A 13,058-nucleotide genomic window follows, 5' to 3' on the forward strand; every position below is an offset into this window, starting at 1 on the left:
AGTCCATTGGGTAAGCCTCGGCCCACCCCTCGGTGTTCAAGCCCTGTCTGGGCACTACAGGTTCCGCCCTTTTCCGCTATCGCGATGTCACTCAATAGACTCGCGAAGCTGCGAGATGGAATCAAGCCACTGTGTAAGGATTTTAAAGCCTTTATTCGGAATTTGAAGATAGGTACAGCCAAGCCCCCGTCGTCTTTGCTCAGTATCACTGAGCTCAGGATAACTCCTCTGCCACAGTCACGGGCTGTGTAGACGTGAGGCGCCACCGGGTGCTCCTTGGCGTCAGGTGGTAAATGTCATGTTGCCTCTGCACCCAAAAGACGTACACTGAGGCTGCAGCGAGAGTCACCAAGCCCAAGATCGCTAACACTCCCAGGACGATGTTGATAGTGACCGGGTTCCGACCTGTGCGGAAAAGCGAAGAATAAATACGCTCGTTTCAGCCCCTCCTAAACTTGCCCATCTAGGATAAATAACGCCTTGCCGAGGCTCACCTTGAACGTCCATCATCACTAACATTTTGTCCGTGCCCCGTGAACTGGCCGCCTGGCAGCTGTAGGTACCACTGTAGTTTAACAAGACGAGGAATGGAATCCCGACGGGCACCTTAAACTTGGAGCCTTCCCGCAGACACTGTAGCTGGGGGTTCGGGTTGCCCCGGGCCTGGCACTGCAGGATATGCATAGTCTTTTCTTTCCACATCAAGCGTTGGGGACATTTAGCTCTGTCAATCGTGGGGCCGTCTGTGGGACCGCCAAATGATCAGACACACCCAACACACCCGAGGCACAATGGGGCAAGGGAGAGACAAGTCTCAAATCAAGGAAGCAAGGGATTAAAGGTCAGCGTGACCTACTCACACAGGACACGCAACTGGATGCTCCTATTACGGTGCAATGTCACCCCATGCACCTTGAGGGTGGCATTGCAGAAGAAGGTGCGCCTGTCGTCCATCTCGGTGGCCTTTAGCTGAAGCTGGGCAGGCTGTCCTGGTACCGCGGCTGGAACTCCGTCCAGCATGACCTGGACTTGGGGTCCGGCCGCGCAAGTGACAGTCACTGGGGTCCCCTCGGTGGCGTTAGACTCACTCAGGTTCAGGTTGGGCCCCTGGAATCCTAAAGGCGGGGCATTTCCCAGGAGTTTGCTGACCACACACCTCCCTTGGGTGAAGCCCTGCCCCCACCTGCGTCCTTCCCCTCGGGGTATCCAGGCTACCCCTTCGTCTACTCTGCAGCCCTCACCCGACCCAGTTTCAGGCACTCAGGCTCCTCTCGGGTTACTTAGGCCCCTACTGTCTCAGGTTTAGTCTTTGCCTGTGTGCCACGCCCCCTTGGGCTGGAGGCCGTCACGTTCTCTTGGGTCAGCCCCGCCCCTCGTTTCCTGAGCTATTTTGTCTCCGCCCCCTATTACTACTACTTTTACTATGGGACTTCCCTGATAGCTCAGTTGGTAAAGAATCCGCCTGCAATGCAGGAGACCCCGGTTCGATTCCTGGGTCGGGAAGATCCGCTGGAGAAGGGATAGGCTACCCACTCCAGTATTCTGGCCTGGAGAATTCCATGGACTATACAGTCCATGTCACAAAGAGTCGGACACTTTCACTTTTCCTCTTATTACACGTAGTCACGTTCCCGGGTCAGCCCCACCCCTCGCCTCCTGAGCAGTTTTGGCTCCGCCCCCTCTTACTATAGGCAACCAAGCTCTCCCGGGTCTCTCGGTTCTCCACCCCCAAGGTTACGTTGCAGACAATCTCTTGGGTGCCCTCCTGTTCGGTTTTCGCTGTGGCTGTGGCCGTGAGCGTGTCCGCGTGGCTCACTACTGTGGCATTCAGCATCTGGTTCCCCAGCGCCAGTTGAATATGGGCCTCCGACGCTGGGAACAGCCCATCCAGGCTGCAGTTAACAGGCCAGGAGGTTTCCATCTCCCAGAACCGAGGGAAAACGAGGCGCGGGGCGGTCTTGGGCATGGCTTGAAAGAAGGATAGAAGTGAGCAGGTGGAGGTCTCACAGCTGTGGAGATCCTTTTCCCCATGACATTCATCCCCCTAAACCAGGGTCCTTCTTTCCCAGGATACCTTGCAGCCTGCATCACTCCCTTTCCAGAACACACACAGCCTTCTTCAGAAGTTCCAAGGCTGTGAGCCTCCCATCTGAGGCTACCCTGCCCAATGGCCAAGGGCATGTGTTCCTTAAAGCCCTGAGGGCCAGGCCACCCCATTCTCAGGAATTCCCGTGGCCAGGGAACACTTAACTCTGGCTCCACTCATCACCCACCGTCTGCAGTTCTTTCCCTCACCATAGGTCTGGAGCTTCCTGGGGGCCGAGGTGTTCTGGAAGAGTTCCAGTCCTTGGGACCGCAGGTCCAGTTCAGAGCGGCAGGAGAAATTGGTGCCATGGTCCTCTCTTCTCGGCTGCACCATGAACGTGACCTTGGCGGGCTCCTCCTTTCCCAAGGGCTGCTGGCCCAGCTCCTCCTCCCCTCGGAGCAGCACCACGGAGAGGTGGGCCCGGGGGGCCCCGCCAGACACCAGGCAGCTCAGGTTGAGTTCTTCACCCACAGGCTGCCAGAGGGGCAGGGGTGCCAGCTCCACACGCTTTGGAAACCCTGAATGGAGGCGTGTGAAGGGGAGAGTAGAACTTACCAGCCAGCCCGGCAAAGACCACCGTGGAGAGGAGCCCAGGGTGGCCCAGTGCAGGACTGTGAACTTCAAGTTAATAAACCTGCTGGACTTACAAGTGTGCTAGTATATGTGTTTGCCATTATCATTAACAGCATGATTATTATTTCCTGTTTTGTTGGACTCCTTGGCAGGCATTGAAATGAATCAGTTTTTCTGTTCACAGTTAAGGGGGCGGGGGGGAAGCAAGGAAGAGGACTAAAGTTTATGGCCATTTATGATGTTAATAGTAATCATAACACTTCCTGTTTATCTTGAGTTTTCCTTCCTCTTTCCAAATGTCATCTACCTTCATTCACACACCAACCAAGTGAAATCTCCTCTATTGTTCTTCCCTTTTATGGACAGAGAAACAGGCCCAGCGAGGTGAGGTAGTCTGCCCAAGGATGTGCAGCCAGGAAGGGGCAGAGCCAGGCTTAGTGGGTTTCCCAAACTCCAGATCTGTGTGCCCACCTACCTCCATGACATTAGATCTAGGAAGTCCCCTGACCCCTCCTTCAGCCTCTGGCCTGGACTCTGATCTTGGCCTTTCCCAGAGCTTAGTCCAGTCCTCCCCAGTCTGTCCCAAGTGCTCAAGGCCTAGGGCAGCCTCTTGAGGGTGCTCTGTACAGTCCTGGGGGTACTCAACAGATCCAGGCTGGGTCCAATCCCAGCTGCAGCTGCAGTGGCTCTCAAAGGCACACATTCCAAACCCTGGTCCTCCCCTGGGGGAGCAGCTCTCAAGCCTGGCTCTGAAGCTGTCACAGGCCTGTAGACTGGCTTCCATGGAAAATTTTTAACATCTAAACATTTACAGGGCTTCTCTGGTGGCTCAGTGGTAAAGAACCTGCCTGCCAATGCAAGAGATTCAGGTTTGACTCCTCGTCCAGAAAGGTCCCCTGGAGAAGGAAATGGCAACCCACTCCAGTATTCTTGCCTGGAGAATCCCCGTGGAGAGAGGAGCCTGGTGGGCTACAGTCCACAGGGTCGCAAGGAGTCAGCCACGACTTAGCAACTGAACAACAACAAATGTACACTTTTAGAGTATTTAACAAGGAGGCCTCCATCTTAACCTCCACTCAAGGGCTAGTTGTATGGTAGCCAATGCTGATTATGCCTGAGCTCTCTATGGTGGATGAGGGAGCCCGCATGTGGAGTATTCGCCAATTTCTGTGGTGTAAATACTCCCACTCTGGGCTGATTTAAAGCCACTCAATGTGACACAGAGTTGGGAAGAGATGAGCCCAGTGGGCTCTTGTGAGCCAGGACAAATAGGCTCCTGCACAGCACTGGACAGAGGCATCTCACAGTCACACAGACGGGGATACCCAGATACGTAGGCAAACGTGCGGAAATACACACAAAGACACATATAGACACATACTGGCCCAGACATCCACACATGCTCAGAAACAGACATACTCACATAGATATACACGCGGGCACAGGTACTGACACATACACATGTGCAGGCACACACACATACAAATCCAGGGGCTTCCTTGGTGGCTCCGTGGTAAAGAATCCACCTGCCAATACAGGAGACATGGGTTCGATCCCTGATCCGGGAAGATCGCACATGCCAAGGAGCAGCTAAGCCTGTGCACCACAACTACTGAGTCTGTGTTCCAGAGCCCGAGAGCTGCAACTACTGAAGCCCGTGCATCCTAGAGCCCGGGTTCTGCAACAAGAGAAGCCATGAGAAGCCCGAGCACTGCAACAAGAGAGTAGGCCCGCTCGCCACAATGAGAGAAAAGCTTTTGAAGCAATGCAGACCCAGCCCAGCCAAAAACAAATAAAAATTTTAAAGTTATTTTTAAAAGATACAAGTCCAGAGACACATGCAGGCACACACAGCATACAAACACATTATACAAGTACACTCACACAAAGATAAGGACACTCAGATCCACATGCTCACAGACATATAGGTACACAACCATGAATACAGACACTAGTGCACGCACAGGAAGAGCATACACACAGCTCCAGATGTACACTACACTTTTCTGAGGCCTCACAAAACCGTCGGCACCCTGAGTGGTGTACTCAGCTATTTCCTAGTCTATTGGGTTGTTTTGTTTGTTTGTTTTTGGCTGCACCACGTGGCTTGTGGGATCTTAGTTCCCCGTCCAGGGACTGAACCTTGGACCTTTAGCAGTGAAAGCGCTGAGTCCTAACCACTGGACAGCTGGGGAATTCCCTGTCTTCTTTTAAATTCAGAGAACCTGGAAGGATTCATAAGAAACTGGTAACAGAGATATCAGGTCTGGAGAGGAAGACTTCAGCTGTGAAGAGCAGGGATTTGAGACCTGGACTCCAGGCATCTCTGCTCATGGACCCTGGCAAGTGACTTTACTCCCGCTGAGCCTCAGTTTCCTCATCTGTGAAATGAGGCTCATGAGTGTACCTCCCCAGCCCGGGCTTGCATAAGTGCTTTTGGGTGAGCGCCTATGCGTCTGCACTAAAAACAACAGCCACTCACAGCCGACACTAGGTGAATGGAGACTTGACACTGACTCCCCCTTTTTTTTTAATACTTTTCAATTTGGGAACCACATGAATTTATTACCTGTCATAAAAATAAAAGCAACAGGAGACTTCCCTGGTGGTCCAGTGGCTAAGACTCCACTCTCCCAATGCACAGGGGTTCAATCCCTGGTCAGGGAACTAGATCCTACCTCCCGCCTGCCACAACTAAGACTCAGGGCAGCCAAATAAATAAGTAAATACAAAAAAAAAAAAAAAAGAAAAAGTAGGGACTTCCTTGGTAGTCCAGTGATTAAGAATCTGCCTTGCAATTCAGGGGACACGAGGTCAATCCCTGGTTGGGGAACTAAAATTCCCTATGCCACAGAGCAACAAAGCCCCAGAGCCACATGCTCTGTGAGCCCGCATGTCACAACTACTGAAGCCCATGTGCCACAACTAGAGTCTATGCACCACGAAGAAAGATCCCGTGGGCTGCAACTAAGACCTAACGCAGCCAAACTAACTAAATAAATAACTATATTAAAAGAAATTTTAAAAATTGAGTAAAAGACATGTCCTTTTTTTTTTGGCCATACTGAGAGCGTTCCACAGTTTTAGTTCCTTGACTAGAGATTGAACCCAGCCCCTTGGCAGTGAAATCCTGGAGTCCTAACCACTGGACCACCAAGGAATTCCTGAAATATCATTTTTAAAATGCTTATTGGGCTTCCCAGGTGGCACTAGCGGTAAAGAACCCACCTGCCAATGCAAGAGACTCAAGAAATGCAGGTTGGATCCCTGGGTCAGGAAGATTCCCCTGGAGGAGAGCACGGCAACCCACTCCAGTACTCTTGTCTGGAGAATCCCATGGACAGAGGAGCCTGGTGGGCTACAGTCCATGGGATCACAAAGAGTCCGACACGACTGAGGCAACTTAGCATGCATGCACACACACAAAATGCTTATTGAGAACCAGATAAGTTGATTTCACAGCTGCTGCTTTGGCATGCGGTTGAGATGTACCCCGCTATCTCTGACTCTCTCTCTCTCTCTCTCTCTCTCTCACACACACACACCCAGGTCTGAGCTCTGACTGAGTGTCCAGGTCCATTTGTGCAAATTCAGGGCCCCAGCCCCACCTTGCTCCCTGCACCACTGGTCATCTACCCCCACCACTGCCCAAGGCCATCCCACCTCCAGCCACGGCTACTCACCAAACACTGTGATGTTAGAGAAACCCACCACCTGGGACTTATTGCAGATGCCAGAGCAGAGAATTTCCATGTCGCCAGTCACGTTGGTGAGACGGAAGGCTGCCCAGCCCAGGCCCCTGCTGTGGGGCTCCTTGGAGAGGGCTGTCTCCAGGGAGATTAATCCAGGCCCGGGGCAATCTAAGGTGCAGTTTACCACGAGGGGCTCTCCAAAAGGCACCACTGGGTCCTTCGGCTCCACTCGTACCTGGTAGGTCTGTCCCTGGGCACCTGCATGAACAGAGTCTCTGCTGGGGGCTCCAGTGCCCCCCAGCCCACCCAGCTGCAGGTTCCATCCTTCAACAACCCCCTTAGCCAAGATATGAAGGTCTCTGCCTTCGGTGGTGTTTCAGTTTAGTGGGAAAGACAGATGATGGATCACGAACCAAGGAGAGTTGAGAAGGAGGCCAGGAGGAAGTGAGTCAGGAAAGGCTTCCTGGAAGGAACCGCTACAGTCAGTTTTAAAGGGTCAAGGAGGATTTAGCCAAGTGAAAGGCAAGAGTGATCCTGGCAGACTGAAGAACATAGGCAGAGATCACGAGTCCGGATGGAGCAGGGAGCAAATATGTGCAGGCATAAGTGTTTGGGTGGGTAAGTGTCTGTGCTGTGAAGGGGGCAGGGAACAAGTGAAAGGCAGGGACCTGGCCTCAGGGAGCCCTGAAGGCTGAGTTAAGGAGCCACCACTTTCCCCCAAGGATACTGGGAAGCCCCCTGACAGATCTGAGTCAAAGAAGTGTTGCCGCAGCCCTGGGCAGCAGGGTGTGAGGTGCACTGTTCTCCTTCCCCTCCCCAGCAACCCCCCATCTCCAGCCCTCCCCAGCTCACTGGGCCTCACCTGTGGGCAACAGACAGCAGGCAAGAAGCAGAAAGATGAGCGAAGTCCAGTAGACCCTGGGTGGTGGCCCTGAGGGCATCATGGTGACCAGCCTGGAGGAAGAAGTTCCCTTAATGAAGCGCTGGGCACCGTCGAACAGGCAGGACCTCCAGGGGAAGGAAGAACTGTGACTGCAGCTAAGAATGCAGAAGCCCAGGGGCCACACCTTGCCCCGGATGAGGGAGGGGCAGGGGAATATTTTGTGCCACCCACTGGGAGTCCACAATGAGGGTCTCAGGGAAATGGAGAGTGCTGGCGAGTCTCCGAGGAGTCTCAGAGAGAGCTCAGTTACACTCCTTGTCCCCAGATCAACCCACAGGAAGTGCTAGTGCAATTGGCTTCCTTTTTTCGCAGTACTGGAAAGCCTGGAGGGGTGCAGCGGTGAAGGTGGTAAGACATCTCCTTCCTGTTGAACTTAGGTGAAGAAGGCTGTTTTGTTCCCAGAGAGGAAGTTAATGGGGATATCTGAACACCGGCCTTGAAGGAAAAGGGGTGGGATTTCGAGGTGACGTTTCAAGGAGGGAACAATGGGCAGACTTCTGGGCAGGGCTTCAAAGAGTTAGCATGAGATCTCAACGTTCCTGGAAGGCAAATAAAAGATTTGGGGGGTGACAATGAAGGATCCCCTATGATGAGTAAAACTGTGACAATGAACAGAGCCCACATTTACCGGGGACTTGTGCCAAGCTCTATGCTGGCTGCCAGGGTGACTTCTATAGGGCTCCTTATCTTTCCAATCGTCATTAACAGATGTGAGGATTGGACCATAAAGGAGGCTGAGTGCAGAAGAATTGATGCTTTCAAATTGTGGTGTTGGAGAAGACTCTTGAGAGTCTCATGGACTGCAAGGAGATCAAACCAGTCAATCTAAAAGAAATCAACCCTGAATATTCATTGGAAGGAATGATGCTGAAGCACCAATACTTTGGCCACCTAAGGTCTTTTCCAAGGTCATTGGAAAAGACCTTGATGCTGGGCAAGATTGAAGGCAGGAGAAGGGGGCGGCAGAGGGTGAGGTGGTTAGATAGCATCACCAACTTAATGAACATGAATTTGAGCAAACTCTGGGAGACAGGGAAGGACAGAGGAACCTGGCATGCTGCAGTCCAAGCAGTCACAGAGTCAGACACGACTGAGCGACTGAACAACAACAACAAATCTTTGAAGATCTCCAGGTGCTCTCCCATTGCCTGTGTGCAGTGCTGAGGTGGAGCGTTTGAGGAACAGCTAAATCTTGAGCCATCGTCTGCCAAGGGTGATACTTTTAACTGAGTTCTTACCCTGTCTTCATCCCTCTTGCCCTTTTCCTCCAGGTAGCTGGTCTCCTCATCCCAAGAGAAGGGACACGTGTGTGTGTGTGTGTGTGTGTGAGTGAGAAAGAGAGAGAGGTGGGCACTCCTACTCCATCAGTTCCATCTCTCAGGCCTCTGACCTGCCTGATCTGAGCTCCAGAGAGGGACCTTCTTGAGGACCTTGATAGCACTCAGGGTTCATCCACTTGCCCCATCCTTGAGGCCACGCCCCCTTCTCACCTGGCGTTCCTGCCCCAGTTAAATCTCTCCTCGTTTGCCCTGCCTCTGCAAAAGTCCACTTCCCACATGGTGCCAAGAGAGAAACTAAAACCCAAATCAAAAGTATTTGCAAATCATATATCTGATAAGGGATTAACATCTAGATTGTAAGGAATTCCTACAACTCAACCATGACAAACTCAATTCAAAAATGGGCAAAGGGGACTTCCCTGGTGGTCTAGTAGTTGAGACTCCATGCTCCCAATGCAGGGGTCCAGGTTCTATCGCTGGTCAGGGAACTAGATCCCACGTGCTCCAATGAAAAGACCATGCATGTCACAGCTAAAATCCGGTGCAGCCAAATAAATAAATATTTTTTAAAAAATAAAAAATGGGCAAAGGACTCAAGTAAATCTCCAAAGAAGCTAATACAAATGACCGATCAGATCAGACCAGATCAGTCACTCAGTCGTGTCCGACTCTTTGCGACCCCATGAATTGCAGCATGCCAGGCCTCCCTGTCCATCACCAACTCTCGGAGTTCACTCAGACTCATGTCCATCGAGTCAGTGATGCCATCCAGCCATCTCATCCTCTGTCGTCCCCTTCTCCTCCTGCCCCCAATCCCTCCCAGCATCAGTCTTTTCCAATGAGTCAACTCTTCGCATGAGGTGGCCAAAGTACTGGAGTTTCAGCTTTAGCATCATTCCTTCCAAAGAAATCCCAGGGCTGATCTCCTTCAGAATGGACTGGTTGGATCTCCTTGCAGTCCAAGGGACTCTCGAGAGTTTTCTCCAACACCACAGTTCAAAAGCATCAATTCTTCGGTGCTCAGCCTTCTTCACAGTCCAACTTTCACATCCATACATGACCACAGGAAAAACCATAGCCTTGACTAGACGGACCTTTGTTGTCAAAGTAATGTCTCTGCTTTTGAATATGCTATCTAGGTTGGTCATAACTTTCCTTCCAAGGAGTAAGCGTCTTTCAATTTCATGGCTGCAGTCACCATCTGCAGTGATTTTGGAGCCCATAAAAATAAAGTCTGACACTGTTTCCCCATCTATTTGCCATGAAGTGATGGGACCAGATGCCATGATCTTCATTTTCTGAATGTTGAGCTGTAAGCCAACTTTTTCACTCTCCACTTTCACTTTCATCAAGAGGCTTTTTAGTTCCTCTTCACTTTCTGCCATAAGGGTGGTGTCATCTGCATATCTGAGCTTATTGATATTTCTCCCGGCAATCTTGATTCCAGCTTGCGTTTCTTCTAGTCCAGCATTTCTCATGATGTACAAATGGCCAATAGACACGCAAAAAGATGCTCGACATCACGAGCCACTAGGGAAATGCAAATCAACACCACAGTGAGATAGCACTTCCACTTATTGCTATGGTGACTCTCAAAAACACAAAACAAAACAGGAAGTAGCAACTGTTGGTGACAATGTGGAGAAACGGAGCCATTGTATTCTGTTGGCAGGAATATAAAATGGTGCGACCACTTGTAGGAAAGTTTGGTGGTTTCTCAAAAAGTTAAGCATAGAACTGAATGATTTTGCACTTCCACTCCTAGATATATAGACCTTCAAAGAATTGAAAGGGCTTCTCTTATAGCTCAGTCAGTAAAGAATCTGCCTGCAATGCAGGATACTCGGGGTCGATTCTTGGGTCAGGAAGATCCCCCTAGAGAAGGTAATGGCAACCCACTCCAGTAATCTTGCCTGGAGAATCCCATGAACAGAGGAGCCTAGAGATCTACAGTCCATGTTGTCGGAAGAGTTGGACACTACTTAGTGACTAAACCACCTCCAACAATGAATTGAAAATGAGGCTTCTAACAGATACTTTCCCACCAATGTTCATAGCAGCATGATTCAGACTAACCAAAATGTGGAAGCTACCCAAATTCTGCCCATCGACAGAAGAATGGATAAATAAATTGAAGCATAGCTGGAATATTATGCAGCCTTAAAAACAAGTGTTGCAAAGAGTCAGACAAGACTAAGCGACTAACGCACACAAAAACAAGTGAAATTCTGAACATGCTACATGGATGAACCTCCAAACATTATGTTAAGTGAAATAAGCCAGACACAAACGAAGAAATATTCCACTTATACGAGGTCCCTAGAATAGGCAAATTCATAGAGAAATTAGAAGGAGGGCTAGAGGGAGAAGGAAACGGGAAGTTAGTATTTAATGAAGACAGTTTCTTTTGGGGGAAGATGAAAAAGTGCTGTAAACAGATTGTGATGATGACTATAGGATATCATGAATGTATTTAATGCCACAGAATTATATACTTAAACCATTTGTGTGTGCTTAGTTGCTCAGTCAGAGAAGGCAATGGCAACCCACTCCAGCACTCTTGCCTGGAAAATCCCACGGATGGAGGAGCCTGGTAGGCTGTAGTCCATGGGGTCGCACAGAGTCAGACATGACTGAAGCGACTTAGCATCAGCAGCAGCAATTGCTCAGTCACGTTCGACTGTTTGTGACCCCATGGACTGTAGCCCACCAGGGTCCTCTGTCCATGGGATTCTCCAGGCAAGAATACTAGAATGGGTTGCCATTCCCTTCTCCAGGGGATCTTCCCAACCCATGTATCAAACCCGCATCTCCTGTGTCTCCTGCATTGCAGGCACATTCTTTACCCACTGAGCCATCAAGGAAGCCCCTTAAATCATTTTAAAATGGTTAAAATTATAACATTCATATTCATAACATTCATAATAAAATAAAGTGACATCCACCTATTTTGTGTCCAAAACATGAGATGGATTGACAGATGGAATGGACAGACAGATGGAGAGACACAGTATGATAAAGAAAATTTAGCACCATGGTAATTGTGGAACCTATGGGCTTCCCTGGTGGCTGAGTTGGTAAAGAATCCACCTGCAATGCGGGAGACCTGGGTTCAACCCCTGGCCTGGGAAGATGCTCTGGAGGAGGGCATGGTAACTTACTTTAGTATTCTTGCCAGGAGAATCCCCATGGACAGAGGAGCCTGGCAGGCTACAGCACATGGGGTCGAAAAGAGTGGGACACAACTGAGTGACTAAGCCCAGCACGTGAATATTCACTGTACTCTTCTTCCAGCTTTTCTGAATGTTTGTAATTGTTCAGATAAAATGTTGGAAAAGAAAGCCTGCCTCTTGATCGACCAGGTGGCGGCTTGTGTCACGAAAGGACGGACAAACATTCCCTGAGTGTCACTTGCTGAGAGGACTCACTGCCCTCTGTGAGGGAGACTTGCCCCTAAACTGGACACAGAACCTGATGCTTGGTTGGTCAAACTGAGAACAGAGGAATGTGGTAAACTACATCACAAGGACACCATCAGACTGGTGAAATCTACAACACAAGCAGCTTAGTTTCTTCAACAAATATGTTGCAAGGGGGGGAAGGAAGAAGAGGAACCCAAAACTTACAGGAACTTGCCTCCAACCAGAAGCAGTGCATGAACCTTGTTTGGATTGTTAATAAACATTTATTTATTGATTTTACTTACCTATTGGCTGTGCTGGGACTTCGTCATGACATGTTGGCTCTAGTTCCCTGACCAAGGATAGAACGTGAGGCCCCCTGCATTGGGAGCACAGAGTCTTAGTCACTGAACCACCAGGGAAGTCCCCTGTTTGGATTTTTATTTGAATGAACTGTAAACAACCATTCATCAAATATTGAAGAAGGGAAAATCTAAACACTCTGAACTATATCATGATATTAAGGGATGACTGTTTGAACTTCTCAATTGTGATAATGACATTGTAGTTATTGCTTGTGGTAACATCTCTCAAGGTATATACCAGTTTTAACAGATGAAATGCCATGATTTCTGGGATTGGCTTCCAAATGATCCAGAGGCAGGGGTCAAGTTGAAGCAAGACTGGCCATGGGGAGACTTCCCTGGTGGTCCAGTGGCCAAGACTCTGGTCTCCCAATGCAGGGGCCCAGGTCTGATCCCAGGTCAGGGAACTAGATCTCACATGCGGCAACAAAGCTCCCGAGTACTGCAACTAAGACCTAGTGCAGCCGAAAAAAAAAAAAAAAAAAAGAGAGAGAGAGAGATGGGCCATGAGTATTAGAAGCTGTTGATGCTGGCTGTTGGTTAAGTGTGCATGTGTGCTAAGTCGCTTCAGTCCTGTCCGACTCTTTGCGATGCTGTGGATCATAGCCCTCCAGGACTGAACCCACATCTCTTGGGTCTCTTGCACTGGCAGGCGGGTTCTTTACCACTAGCGCCACCTGGGAAGCCCTTCTTGGTTAAGTGTAGGTTCATTATATTA

General features: G+C 50.0%; 1 protein-coding gene across 1 annotated transcript; it reads right to left on the bottom strand.

The window, feature by feature from the left end:
• Positions 1–135: 135 nt before the first annotated feature.
• On the bottom strand, positions 136–7,394 carry ICAM3 (intercellular adhesion molecule 3). Its single transcript, NM_174349.1, is given in 7 exon segments — positions 136–405; positions 495–743; positions 861–1,115; positions 1,687–1,968; positions 2,296–2,604; positions 6,343–6,609; positions 7,214–7,394. Coding segments are annotated over 7 exon segments (1,635 nt in total). The 5' UTR covers positions 7,296–7,394; the 3' UTR covers positions 136–214.
• Positions 7,395–13,058: the final 5,664 nt, after the last annotated feature.

This window comes from Bos taurus, chromosome 7, assembly GCF_002263795.3.
Source record: "Bos taurus isolate L1 Dominette 01449 registration number 42190680 breed Hereford chromosome 7, ARS-UCD2.0, whole genome shotgun sequence".
Taxonomy (NCBI): Eukaryota; Metazoa; Chordata; class Mammalia; order Artiodactyla; family Bovidae; genus Bos; species Bos taurus.